The sequence below is a fragment of the Exophiala spinifera genome (genome assembly GCF_000836115.1).
Source record: "Exophiala spinifera strain CBS 89968 unplaced genomic scaffold supercont1.7, whole genome shotgun sequence".
NCBI lineage: Eukaryota > Fungi > Ascomycota > Eurotiomycetes > Chaetothyriales > Herpotrichiellaceae > Exophiala > Exophiala spinifera.
This window is the reverse complement of record NW_015622519.1, coordinates 170,794-184,166: the sequence shown is the minus strand read 5'-3', so window position 1 is coordinate 184,166 and position 13,373 is coordinate 170,794. Positions and strand designations below refer to the sequence as shown.

The 13,373-nt window shown below is 51.7% G+C and overlaps 6 protein-coding genes across 6 annotated transcripts; 4 read left to right on the top strand and 2 right to left on the bottom strand.

Moving 5' to 3' along the window:
- Positions 1-379: 379 nt before the first annotated feature.
- On the top strand, positions 380-1,704 carry PV08_09048 (uncharacterized protein; the record flags this gene model as incomplete). The annotated part of the gene is made up of 2 exons (XM_016383369.1): positions 380-1,525; positions 1,579-1,704. 2 exons carry the CDS (start codon positions 380-382, stop codon positions 1,702-1,704), a joined length of 1,272 nt encoding a protein of 423 aa, XP_016231992.1.
- Positions 1,705-2,379: 675 nt separating this feature from the next.
- On the top strand, positions 2,380-5,588 carry PV08_09047 (uncharacterized protein; the record flags this gene model as incomplete). Its single annotated transcript, XM_016383368.1, has 2 exons — positions 2,380-3,201; positions 3,252-5,588. The coding sequence occupies 2 exons, from the start codon at positions 2,380-2,382 to the stop codon at positions 5,586-5,588; spliced, it is 3,159 nt and encodes a 1,052-aa protein (XP_016231991.1).
- A 220-nt stretch (positions 5,589-5,808) lies between these two features.
- PV08_09046 (uncharacterized protein) lies at positions 5,809-7,234 on the bottom strand (the record flags this gene model as incomplete). The annotated part of the gene is made up of 2 exons (XM_016383367.1): positions 5,809-7,000; positions 7,098-7,234. 2 exons carry the CDS (start codon positions 7,232-7,234, stop codon positions 5,809-5,811), a joined length of 1,329 nt encoding a protein of 442 aa, XP_016231990.1.
- A 599-nt stretch (positions 7,235-7,833) lies between these two features.
- PV08_09045 (uncharacterized protein) lies at positions 7,834-8,682 on the bottom strand (the record flags this gene model as incomplete). The annotated part of the gene is made up of 1 exon (XM_016383366.1): positions 7,834-8,682. One exon carries the CDS (start codon positions 8,680-8,682, stop codon positions 7,834-7,836), a length of 849 nt encoding a protein of 282 aa, XP_016231989.1.
- Positions 8,683-8,706: 24 nt separating this feature from the next.
- PV08_09044 (uncharacterized protein) lies at positions 8,707-9,817 on the top strand (the record flags this gene model as incomplete). Its single annotated transcript, XM_016383365.1, has 4 exons — positions 8,707-8,838; positions 8,895-9,215; positions 9,277-9,451; positions 9,522-9,817. The coding sequence occupies 4 exons, from the start codon at positions 8,707-8,709 to the stop codon at positions 9,815-9,817; spliced, it is 924 nt and encodes a 307-aa protein (XP_016231988.1).
- A 714-nt stretch (positions 9,818-10,531) lies between these two features.
- Positions 10,532-10,983, top strand: PV08_09043 (uncharacterized protein; the record flags this gene model as incomplete). Its single annotated transcript, XM_016383364.1, has 2 exons — positions 10,532-10,534; positions 10,612-10,983. 2 exons carry the CDS (start codon positions 10,532-10,534, stop codon positions 10,981-10,983), a joined length of 375 nt encoding a protein of 124 aa, XP_016231987.1.
- Between the last annotated feature and the right edge of the window lie 2,390 nt (positions 10,984-13,373).

Genomic DNA, 13,373 nt, shown 5'->3' with positions numbered 1-13,373 from the left:
AAATGCCTTTCCTCTGTTGTCAATGATGAACAAAACAACATGTCGACTCAGGCAGCCAAAAACATCATGCAGAAGCAGACAGTAGCAAAGCATTTCGAAGAAGTGATTTGACCTGCGTATGTGGTGGTGCGGGCGAGTTACCCTTTTCTGGACTCACTTTTCTCACCGGCATTTCTTTCACTGTTGCTCATCTCCTCTCACTTTGCACTCTTCAGACCACAACGCACATTCTTGCCCTTGTTTCCCTGTTGCAGGAGAATCTTGTTGAGTCCACTCTCTAGAGTGTGGAACGGCCCTACGTCCATCAAACGCTCTACTTCTGTCGTTCTACCTCTGCAAGTGCAGCAAACTCGCCTTCGCAGTGAGGTCAACTCTCAAAATGGCACACAACATGGATCAACCCAGCCCTTTCAGATACCATGCCTTCTTTTCTCAGCCCAGGCCTGATCAAGGAGCTCTCAGTGCTACTGACGACGAAGATGTCCACATGAACGACATGCCGCAAACCATCAACCCTTACCAGATGGATCTGACACCACCAGTCGTTTGGACTGACGAAATTCCTCACTCGATCCTATCCATTGCTCAAGGTCCGCTTGTCCAACCGAATGCCATCAATACTCAGCATAGCCTTCTTCCTCATCCTATCTATTACCAGAACATGATCACCACTCCGGGCATGCCTGAAATGCAATTCTATCCTCACAGCCCCATTCAACATCCAATTCTCAACGGGAACTTTGCAGGCACACAAGCAATAAGGACTCCGACTATGGAACACCTGTTGCCTCTTCAACCTCCTGCATCGCTTATGCATCCCTCTCAAAACGCTCTTGCTCGAAGAACTATTATGCCTATGCCTCCCGCACAACAATTGCAGGCCCAAGGTCAGCAACAACAAACCGCGGCGCCTGGTCACCGTCTTGACAATTTGCCAGCTGAGATCAGATTGGAGATCTATGGGTATCTATTCCAGGGAGCAGAGATTGAAGTCATTCCAAGAAACATGACGAGATGTCGGCCTGACGTCCCGGCGTCGCCGTGTAAGGTTATTGAAGGCGCGCACACAAACATCATTCGCACCTCGAAGTTTTTCTTTCTTGACGCTCTTCCAACCCTTGCAAAAGCAACACATCTCAACATCCCACAACCATACCATCCTCAGGAAGCCACTGAAGACCCTCTCCGTCAATTCCCCGAATCTTTCCTGAAAAGGATTGAGACAATCACGGGCGACTTCAATGCATTCGGCCGCATCAATGGCCAGCGCCTTCGGAGGTTGAAGCACGCCAATTTATTCCATGAGGTCGATTCTGCTGGTGGGTTTGTCGACACTGTACATATCATCAACTGTGAGAACTGTGGAGGAGTCGATGCAGTTATCAATGCAGCATTCGAAGGGGTTGTCAACAACTGGCGTTGGCTCCAGAAGCAAATTGCCCGCAATGCCCGCCGCGAGGGCTTCACAGTCGATATGACTGTCACTTGGGAGGTGTACTGTGAGGCGCCAGGAATGGCAAAATTTGTACCCGCACCCTCCCCGATCGCATATCAATGTGTACTAACGGAGACTTCTAGGAATTCAAGATGAACTGTGCCACCAATAAGGTGGTCAGGACCAAGGCTTTCATCGGAGGCCAGGAGGTCGGCACCAACAGCGAGACCCAGGCGGCCGCAGACTGGGATGCCCTTAGTGGCATGTGAATGCCCGGGCTCGTTGGAAGTGCCGATCTCCTGGTGGAAGATGTGTAAGAGTGCATGTTGTTTTTCGGTCGCTCACCATAGACAATGAGAATGTTAGAACATGGATCTCTTTGAGACTTCAAAACGTTCAGGGTGATATTTGCAACCATGTCCTCTCTCATGATGACTGCTGCCCTGATGTCCCTGGCCCTGGTGCCTTCTCGACGCTGCGACGCAGAGGTACGTCATGTTGGCTCACATGTTCCACACTGTGATATGATGGCCACCGCAACGCATTTCTGCCCCCAATGCTTTCGTCCATCGCCCATTGTAGTAAGCACCAATGTCTACGGTGACACCCTTGCTGCCATCGCGCCCCTTTTCCCTGAGCATAGTATCAGCTTGATGAGTGGCCAATCAGATCAGGTCTTGGCGGTTTCGACGCGCCGCGATTCACGTGATCAGAGCGCGACTTCGACGTCTTCCTTCAATCCACTTGCATCTCTACCGACGAGTAAACAGTTTCAGCTTGCTTGTTTCTGCCTTGTGAGCGTTCGTCGTTGCTAGTTCCAAATGATGCCACTTTGCACCCTGTGATGGTGTAGCCGACATCTATTCGACTTCATTTGCATCTCGAAAATTGACCTCGCGCTTGATCCCGGTCCCGCCAGCCTTGTGAACCGCACACCGTTCAAGATGGAGCAGCAAGTTCTCGAATTACTACAAGCGACAACACGGCCAGACACTGTCGTCATTAGGGATGCTGAGCAGGGGCTCTTACGTCTCCACAGCCAGCCGGAATTTCCTTTCGCGCTTCTCACTATCGCGTCACACAATGACATCGACTCTGGATCTCGAAAGGCCGCACTCACGGCGCTGAAGGGTTATGTCCAAGCCACTTGGTCTCCACAATTCGACGAAACATTCAAGGGAACTACGTTTCTTGATGATGCCGGCAAAAGTCGAGTGCGCGATCAAATCTTTGCCATTTGTACCGTTGAAGGCGACCAGGTCCCCAAAGACTCCGCGATCCAAGCACTGGCTGCTGGTGTCGCTAGCAGAATTGCCAGCGTTGACTTTCCAGATGCCTGGCCGACATTGTTCCCTTCCCTTTTGACGATATTGAACACATCCACCAGCGATGCCCCAGTCCACGGTGCTCTGCGGGTTCTCGCAGAATTGATCGACTCGGGTTTGACCGAAGAACAGTTCTTCATGGTCGCTCGTGACTTGGTGAATGGTTTACAACATGTGGCCACAGACAACAACCGAGGGCTCGTTGTCCGAGCCATGACACTGAACGTATTTCGCTCGTGTTTCGAAATGCTGGAGATGGTTATGGGAGACCACGGAGCCGCTGTGAAAGCATTCTTGGACGAATCAATGAAATCTTGGATGCCATTTTTCATGGAGATTCTGAAAGCACCTCTACCAATCTCCGACTCCTCGGCTGTGGCTATTGACCAATCCGAGACCAATCTCCGTGGGCTTGTGGCCTTGAAGGTGCAGGTTGTAAAGGTATGCTTATTCGTAAACTGTAGATGTGGCATGAATTGACCAATCGCTAGACTCTTGACAAGTTGAGATCAGTCTATGTCCACGCCATCTCCCCCCACGCCGTCAGTCTATTCCTAATTGTCTGGGAGGAGTTGTCGAGGATAGCGTCCCCATACGCAGAACTCTTCATCGAAGGCACTGCTGAAGGAAAACTGGTGGATAGCGACAACCTACCGTGCAGCTTGGATGCACTGGTGCTCGAAGAAATTGATTTCTTGCAAGTCACAATGAAGGCACCACCTGTTCGAGCAGAGTTGTCATCACAGATGAAACAATTAGGTGACGCTCAACACACTGTTCAATGGCTACAAGAGCTCATTAGAGTCTTGGTGCTCTACGCAAGGATACCTGCCGAAGAAGAAGGCCTGTGGGAGTACGACTCAAACTTGTACCTCTCTGAAGCCACGTCACTCACAGCGAACTACACTCCCCGAGCCGCTTGTGGCGAACTCGTTGTCCGAAGCCTTGGAGAATGGCTGAAGCAAATGCCAATTGTTGCCATGCTTCATTTCAACCAGCATGCCTTCTCCAATCCTTCGACAAGCTGGAAAGAACGGGAAGCCTTACTGTACCTTCTCAATCAATGTGTAATAGACGTCAGTGAGGTGTCCGGAAACCTTGACTCAGCCATTGCATCCGCGCTTCTGGAGCAGGTCTCTGTCTTTCTGCAAGATTCTCATGCTTTCATGCGTTCAGCCGCGCAGCTTCTACTGGGCGCTTTCTTCAAAGTCGCCGGAAACGACTATGCAGCGGCCGGCGCTGCGTCATTCACCAATGCCGTCAATGCAGCTGTGAGCGATCCTTCTGAAGTCGTGAAGGTCGCCTGCTTGAATGCCATTCCGATGTACCTAGAAGCGCTCCCCTCGAATGTCACGCTGCCAATGCAGGGTGCAATCGTCAATGCAGTTGCCGAGTACGTCTCTTCGCATGATCTGAAGGACGAACTTGAAGATGCAGACGACGTCAAGGCTACTTTGATACAAGCACTTCGCGATGCCATCATGCTTGATACGACGAACATCACAGAGACAAATGCAATTGACCTTTTCTTCACGCTCGCTTCCGACAGCGCTGGAAACTTCCAATTGTTCACACTCCTTACGGAGGCATTCGAGGGCATTGTATCCTCGGTATCCTCTCACGGTCAGGAGAACTACGTCCGTCTATGCTCCAAGACCATTCCCTCCTTGACTGGCGCGTTCGAAGTAGCTAGCATGACCCAGATGTCTGAATTGACCAATCTCGCTGCCGAACTCGTCTCTGCTCTCGCTGAGTTCGGATCCGAACCACTTCCCGCGGGCTTTGTATCGGCTGTCATGCCCAAACTGCAGCGCGTTCTCATGGAAGCGACCGATGCTGAGCTCGTCCGCCCTGCCACACTCGCAGTCGAACACATGCTTGAGAAAGGTTCGGCGCAGTTCCTCACCTGGACTGATTCACAAGGTAAATCAGCCATTGAAGTCCTCCTGACCATTGTCAACCGTCTACTCAACTCGCCCGACGTGGACGAGAACGCGGGTCAAGAAGTCGGCGGGCTCGCCAGTACCCTCGTGAACAAATTCGGTGCCGACAAGCTAGGCCCCTACCTGATGGAGTTACTGCGAGCTGTGGCTATCCGTCTCGCCACCGCAGACCGTATTCAATTCATCCAGAATCTGTGCATGGTCTTCGTGGGTCTCAGTCTAGCCGCACCCAAAGAGGTTGTCGATTTTCTTTCGGAGGTGAACATCAACGGCGTCAATGGTTTGGCTGTCGTTTTGACCAAGTGGTTGGAAAACTCGGTCCATTTTGCTGGATTCGACGAGGTCCGCCAGAACGTGGTGGCACTGTCCAAGATCTTCAGCCTGCAGGATGAACGTGTCAAGAGTGTCAGTGTCAAAGGAGACTTAATCATCGACGCGAATCCCGGTGGAAGGATCAAGACACGTTCCCAGGCCAGACTGAACCCGGACCAGTGGACAAGTGTCTCCGCGGATTTGAAGATTCTCAAAATCATGGTCGATGAGCTCGCGAGTGCGGCGACGAGTCACTTTCCTAACCTTGCGGCGGCACAGGCTGCGGCCGAGGCGCTGGACGAGGAGGACGCAGAGGACGATGACGGCGAATGGGAAGACGTTGGAGCCGGCGGAGCAATCGACCTGGCCAGTGCGAGTGTCAGGAACGACTTGATGGCCCTGGTCGGTGAGGATGGCGCCGCGAGTCCGACGGGCAGCAGGGCTCGAGATGAAGAGACGGCCGAGTACCTGTTGAGCTGGTTCAAGGCCGAGGCCGGCAAGCCTGGCTTCGAGCCTCTTTTTGAACAGTTGAACGAAGAAGAGAAGGGAAAGTTGAGGCAATTGGCAGCTTAGGCGGAGGTGGTTCAAGGATTAATTCAGGATGCCAAGCAGGGAACGGCGATGGGACTGTTTCAAACATGTCTAGAGAGTATACACCTCCTAAGAAGAATGAACGATTTGACATGCATCTTCTTTCTGCCGTGATTGGGATCTTGTGCCTGGCGGGCCTGACACAACGTACGTAACCGGGACAGCACATCAATATATCGTTGTTGCCCCCTTGTCCCACGTCTTATTTCTTCGTGACAGCGTTTCTCTGCGCGCCAAATTTCTCGTGCCATTTCCTTTTCTTCTGCGCTCTTACGTCGGCCACAGCAGTAGTAGGAGGAGCAAGGGCCGGACCGACCGCAATTTTGTTGGTGCCGGCTATTCGTCCTGACCCGTCAAGTGCTGTGGTCGTCGGGAACTTGAAGACTTCCTCGCCCTGATCGTCCGTCACGATCTCGACGCCAGGAGTCGACTTGATCAGCGAGACTACGTTGCACTCTTTCGCCCAGGAGTCCGGTAACATCTGCTCCCATTCCTGCTTGAACGCTTCCACCGACACTGCCTGCGCCGCCTTTGGCCTGTTTCCCCTTTGGAGACTCTTGAGGAGCCATTGTCCCACGACGGCGCAGCCTCCGCTACCGTCCCAGCCTACGATCTCCGGCATCGTAATAAACGTCTCCGCGGGCTGAGAGTCCGCATCCACTTGCAGGACGGCAAGTCGTCGTACACAGGCCATGGCAACCGCGGTGAGGAGAGCGCTATCATTTTCGTCGTCACTGTCGCGTCTCATGTCATCCAGAACCGGACCGAGCCAAGTTCCGACGTCGTCCCATTCCGCTTTGTGGGCCGAAAGAGTGTATGCCTGCATGAGCGACTTCCACGCCCGAAGCAGCAGTGATGAGGTAGGCATGTAGAGCGCCGGTTCGTCGTCCCCGCCCTTCGCCAGAGCAAATACAAACAACCTCCGCGCGGCGTCTAGAATGGCCTTGTCCGGCGCGGGAATGCCATGGAGCATGTCTTCCACCCTGACATTTGTGTCGCTATCCGTGTTTCTCCCGATCTCTTCATCGTCATCATCGGCATCGGCATCTTGGTACGGAGGCAGCATATTCCTGACCATGGACTCGACCTGACCGGCGTCCGTGTCGACATCGACCAACTCGAGAATATTCTTCACTTGGGCTACTGCTGTCATCTCTCCGGTCTCGTCTTTTTGTCTCCGTCTTTGTTCGTGGTCCACATCCATCTGCTCAGCCTCATCCTCGTCCTGCTCAATCTTCCTCCTCTTGCTGCGTTGTTCGCCGGCCGTGCCCGTGCTCGTGCTCTCCGTGACATAGACGCTGTTGCTGGTACTGACTTGCTTGACGGCCCACATTTTCTCCTTGGTGCAGAGGTGTAGATATCCTTGGCTCGTAGACGCTGACTTGAGTTGCATCCTGACCAGAAAGTCCAAGTTAGTGCGGATTTATATTTTAATCGATCCTTGACAGCCATGTCCGGACAACGTGACCAAGGTAGGCAGTTTAGACGCACCTCGTGGCGGCGCCGGTTTTCCTCCCCTCTTCGATCATAGCGACCAGCTCATGCGGCAACTCGAGCAGCCTCAGGCTCTTCTGGGGATATTTTGCAGAGAAGGAGACGGGTGGGAAGTCGGTGCGCTGAGAAGACATTGTGGGCGTGGTTGACTGGAATAGTTCTAGATGACCAAGACGCAAGAAGTAACTCTGATTTCTTAAGTCTTCAAGGGAACGCAGTCCACTCTGTACATGGTGTGGCCTTGTTCGATCAAGGCTTTCCCCGCGGAGAACTTCGACAGCCTCGTCGTCGATTATCGCGAGATTCCGCGACGCGTCTGGCGCGCTTTGCGCTCACACGCGTAAAGCACCAGCCTCGCGAGCATCACGTCATGGCCCGTGGAGGAGAGTTTCGAACGACAACAACCATCAGCGTCCAAGAATGCTGGCGGTCCCTTCGGTCGGTCGGCAATCCAGGCGCCAGTGCTTCTACCTTAAGGTGACGGATAACCCTGTCTGATGGTGAGAACCCGAACCAGTTCGACATCCTCGTTCTTCAGCCATCACTGGCGGCGAAGCGACTTCGCAAACTACGACAAGAACCGTTTTGATTCCTGTGTCCAGCTTTCGACCGACCAGCACATTACGAGTGGAATTCAGATGCTGAAAACACGCTGTCTATTTGTATTGTATCAATCGTGGCAACAACATCTTCCCCTATTAGTATGGAAATGACGCTTTACTGCCCAAAAACATCACAGTTGTCCCGACTCAAGCGCAGTCAGCCATGAGCGTAGTTCTCTGTTCACCTTCACGGGGTCTTCTCGCCAGAGCCAGTGACCAGCATTCGGAAGTGTAACCACGCGAACAGACTGATCAAACCACTTGTAGAAGCCATCCAACATCTTTTCTGAGAAATATGGCTCTTGCATACCCCAGACGACAATCGATGGCATTCTGTAATGCATCTTCGAAGTGTCGACATCCTGCCCGTAAGGAGGACCAGGAAAGTTCTTTCGGAAAAAGTAGAACATCCCAGCCTCTGGCGATTCTTGCAGGTATTGTTTGATCTTTGCGCGATAGCCTGGGTCTGGGATTGTTCGCACAACAAAGTCGAGATCGTAAGAGTCGCCGGGATTGTGTGCAATGTACTTGAGCGAGTACTGGGAGAGACGTTGCTGGTCTCTGTCATGGTGAATCAGGTGCATCATGGTTCCCAGAATGGGCGTGTTGAAGATGACCAGCCCGTTGAATCTCTCAGGATGAAGGAAGGCCAATTTTTGAACCAGAATCCCTCCAACGTCTCCTCCAGCAAATATTGCCTTCTCGAAGCCAAGATGGTCGATCAGCGCAAGGAGGTCTCCGGCCATTACATCTCCGTCGTAGGCATTTTCGTCCAGTGGTACGTCGCTTGGGGGATACCCTCGAACCGTAGGCAAAATGACGGTGTGGTCCTTTGCGAATTCGTCGATTTGATACTCAAACGTCATCTCGTTGTCAGGATGCCCGTGGACAAACACCAGAGCAGGGCCGCTGCCGTAAATACGGTAGTGAATTCGGACGCCGTAGTTGGTGAAAAACCGAGATTCCTTTCCTAGAGGCATTCTGGCGGAGACGCGTGTGTGAATATGTTTTTCCGTCCACTACAATTGCACTTGAAGGAGACGCATTCTCTCTACCAGTCCCAGCTGTCAGTTGCTCTCGTGCCAGATATTGCAGCCGTCAATGCCTTTGACGAGGCTGTGAAGGGAGTTGACGGTGTAGGTGCAGCCTGGGGTTTGACGGCCTATATGGGACAGGACTGACCTTTTGGTAGATCATCCACACTGCCTCACCTTTTGTTCTGAACGCCCGGGATTTTGAAGAAGATTTATTTCGTCCTGCTATCAACGGGACACTGTCGGTTCTTCAAGCGGCACAAAGGAACAATCCCAGTGTCGCGCGTGTGGTCATCACCTCCTCATTTGCTGCTCACCTCGATCCAAGCAAAGGTTCTCGCCCAGGACACACTTATACCGATGCCGACTGGAATCCGGTCACTAGGAAAGACGCAGCCAGCGGCGATGGTGTCGTCGCCTACCTTGCTTCAAAGACTTTTGCCGAGCAAGCTGCGTGGGAGTATGTTACGAACGAAAAGGTAACAACCAGTTTTCCCTCCTGCTGTCCTGGATATTCACACTGAGACTTTTGCGAACTAGCCGGAATTCACAATCGCCACACTCTCTCCTCCTATGGTCTACGGTCCATTGATCCATAACGTCGAAAACATGGACAACTTAAACACTTCTGCTGGCGATATCTACCGCTTTATCAACGGCTCTCAGCAGGAGGTTCCCGAAACCAATTTCTGGGCTTTCGCAGATGTTCGTGATGGTAAGAGAGTTCTTACCCCTTGCTCAGTAATATTATGGCATTCTTTTTGCTAAGGACCGGCCGTTCTCAGTTGCCCTTGCTCACGTCCTCGCTTTCGAAAAGCCCCAAGCCGCGAACCAGCGGTATCTCATCTGCTCTTCGGCATACAGTTACCAACAGATCTGTGATGTGATACGGGAGAAGTTTCCCGAATTGCGGAGTCTGACTCCAGAAGGGAAGGCTGGAGAACCATTGCCTTCCGTCTACAAGTTGGACACTTCCAAGGCTGTCGAGCAACTGGGGATAACTTTCACGCCTCTCGAAAAGACCATCGTCGGCATGGTCAACAGCCTGTTAAAGCTACAGAAGAAGCTTAGCGTGGAGTAGATTGCTAGAACTCCCGCTCTAGAATTGTTGATGTTTCATATGACATTCGTTTTGTTGATCTGTCGAGTTCCATGTTGACGTTAGGAAATATGTGGCTGATGACTTACCCTCAGGCCTTTTCAACAAGGAAATTGTAGCTAAGCATCATGTTACTATGGCAATCTTGGAAGCCCTTTTTTGCAAGTCCTCCTTTTTGCACGTCATTGTCGATCTCCGCCAAATTCCATGCAGCTCCAGGTCGGAATGAGAAGCGATAGCATGACGAGTTCGGCCGCTAACCATATGCTCTAAACTTGAGAAGGTCGAAAATCCTGAGACTGCATGCCGAGGTCCGCTGAATGACAATCCAGCAAGCGTGGTCGGGTCACAACAGTGTCCTTCGTTTACGACATGACTTCTGCGGACATCGTTGATGGACTTTGCGGCGTGGGTCGAATTATACAAGGTTCCCCGGAATGGTGTGGAACGCAGAGTTCGGGGGCCCACTCGTTGTTGCAGATCTGCCCATAAAGCCGAGGCCTTGCTTTTTTTCTCTTTTGGACCAATTCGAAGCGAGCCGCCCCTTGTGATGAGAGACACTGGCTGACTCGTATCGAGACAACCTGGGATCCTATAAGTGGTTTGTTTCAACAACAAAGACGGCCGCAAGATCCCTTCATCGGTCTCCTTGTCCTTCGGCACCCTCCATAATTCAACCTGCATAGCATCTCGAAAATGGTATGAAGTCGTTGCGAAATTGAACACGTACAGTCCTGGGTCTGGAGACTGATTTCAGTTTGATCTCGAATATCTAGTCAACCTCACAAGCGAAAGTCGAATGCGAAAATCGATCATCTCTTCTGGTCGCCCTCAGAGCACTTGAAAGAGATCCTTCTGGCGAGGGGTTTTCACATCTCGGCACGGATGGTGTGTGGAGGAATTTCGGCAAGGACGGCAAGGTCTTCAGCTACAGAGCGTTGAGTCCGGAAGAGATCAAAGAGGTAGTCGGTCTCTTTGGGGGAGACACACGAAGCGACCTCGAATCCAAGCTCGACGGCGTTGACGGGCGGGATGTCAAGGATGCGGATCAACTGCTCCACCCCGGTGCAGAAATCGCGCCACCATCGCTCTTTGCGACGCCTATCAAACCCCCCTCCCCCGGGGGCGGGGCCAACGAGGCCAGGTGAAGAGCTCTCCAGGAGTGTGTGATGAGTTTAAAATGTACGTACGGAAGCGTCACATGAGATGGATCTTCTCGTTACTCAGTGTGGACCTGGATCCAGGTTCGCAGAGGACGGAATATGCCACTTCAACAAGGCTGCGACCGATTCAGCACCGGAGCATGATAAGATAGGTATTCGAGAATCCCACTCACACGTGGTATCCTTGACTTTGTTCCAGTGTGACGCGGATAATCAACTCGCGCAATCCTCGTAGCATTGGCTGCGGCGATATCCTTCCAATGTTTTGCTCCGTGTGCATCCATTTGCAGCCCAAAACAAGCATCTCAATGGACTCAAAAACAAGATTCGGCGCCTCTCTCTGTGGCATCCTCTCACGACTCGCGCTGAGATCCACACCTGGATCGGATGGGGTGATCCAGCGCCTCAGTGAGCAAAGGACGAGACAGTCTAGTGCTCCAACAGCATTCAAGTCATCGCCGGTTCTGGGAGATGTCCTCCATTGATCGATGGCTTATGGCTTACGCCCTACGTCCCATATCTCTTCTATGGCCGAGGACACCGTAGCCAAACCTGTTCCAAAACACACATATTGAGTCAAGTGTCATGTCTACGTTGAATAGTTCTTAGACGTGAAAAGCGGGTACCACAGATATAGGATCGTCGTCGTGATTCCACGTTCGAGATCGGGCGACACTCGTGACCCAGGAAGATGCTAAACAGCAAGGCGACGGCAAGGTCACCATGACACGTTTCGCGTGCAAACCAGCGGGCCAAAGCACATATGTTGAGGTTGTAGCCTCGATAGTTTTCATATTCAGATATTTCATAGTTGGCGTTCTCGGGGATGTACAGTCGACAGGATCCCAAGGATAGACGTAAGCAACATATGCCCTATCTTAAAGCATATAGAATGAGGAATCTCTGTCTCCCACCTTTCTGTGCAGGCTTGCAAGGTGTCCAAGATGGTTTGCTGCGGTGGAATTGATGACCCTGTGGCTAGAGGCATGTCGTTGCGGAGGAGATAGAGACATACCGTCAGCATTGCCGAGAAAAAGTCAAGCTTGAAGAAGCGACCGAGAAGATCCATACTTTCCCAGCTTTTCTCTTTATGCTCCCACAGGTTTTGGTGGTACACTAAGATAGCTAGGCCGCATTCCAACGACGACCAACAAGAGACTGGGTAGTCAACCGGGGCGCGAGGATGCAAGGCGTGTACACGGTGTATGCTAAGGAGGATCTGCCGGAAGAAGATATCTAGTGTAATAAATAGTGACGGCCTGCCGTGATAATAAATAGTGACGGCCTGCCGTGAATGGTGTCCAGCAAGGCCATCAGATGTCGTACCTGGTCGTCGTAGTGTTGAACTTCATCATAGGATGGCCTATTTGTTTCACTGTTAATCTTGGAGATGATGTGGCATATTGTTGGGTAGATTTCCAGTAATGTTATCCATGGATCGGTGGTCTCCTGGCTCAATGGAGATGATGCTTGTTTCATTCCAAGATCGTCAACTGATATGAGCGGCAGTCTCCCCGTTATCGTAGCAGCATGTATACAAAAGTATAATATTACAGACCACAGGATTTGTCCAGATTGCCATTCACGAATGGAATTAGTCGATTGATTTTCTGGGCTTGGCGGCCTGTTCAGATTAATGCTGATGGCGGTGCGTGTAACAAGACCAAGGAATGTCCAGCACGAGTCGAAACTGCGGCAAGTTGCGTTGGTAGTTTGTTTGGCAATAACCATAAGGCATAAAGTCCTTACGGTTGAGAGATCTGGCTGAACCATGAAGGGCGTCTTACTTAGACAGGCCTCAGCAGCCATGCAGAACTCAGACGTTGAATCTTGATCCCTGGACACAGCAAAACAGCCCAGTGCCAAAACCATCAAAAAGGTGGATAGCGAGGATATGCTAACCGATTCTCTGACATCCCAGAAGTTCTCTGCCATGCTGGAAAATTGCGGAATGTCGATTATGGGATAAATAGGCTGGTAGAGGCTTAAATAGCCATTTATATATGATTGACATTTTTCGTGATGGCTCTGCAGCAAGTGGTGCACTCGTTCAAGCGAGGTATATTTGGCAGCTGCTGGACTGTTGAATGGGAAATTGCTGGGGAGCACAGAATCGCCTGCGTTGGTCTGCTTCTTCTGGCGAATTACCTCTGAGATTTTGCTGCAGCCTGGAAAGTCCCTACTGCGAGCCTCCGATTTAAGCTGCAATTACCTTTAGCTGCTGCATTGTGTCCGTCGGACTAGTTGGGATAGATTGCTCACCGTCGATAAGATCTGTTCCCAGTGGGATGGACCACGGCGCTGGGAATGCCAAGCAGCGGCAACATAGTCGTCGGCTTCTTCCCCTTCATGGGAGTGCTCAATCGAAGGGAGAA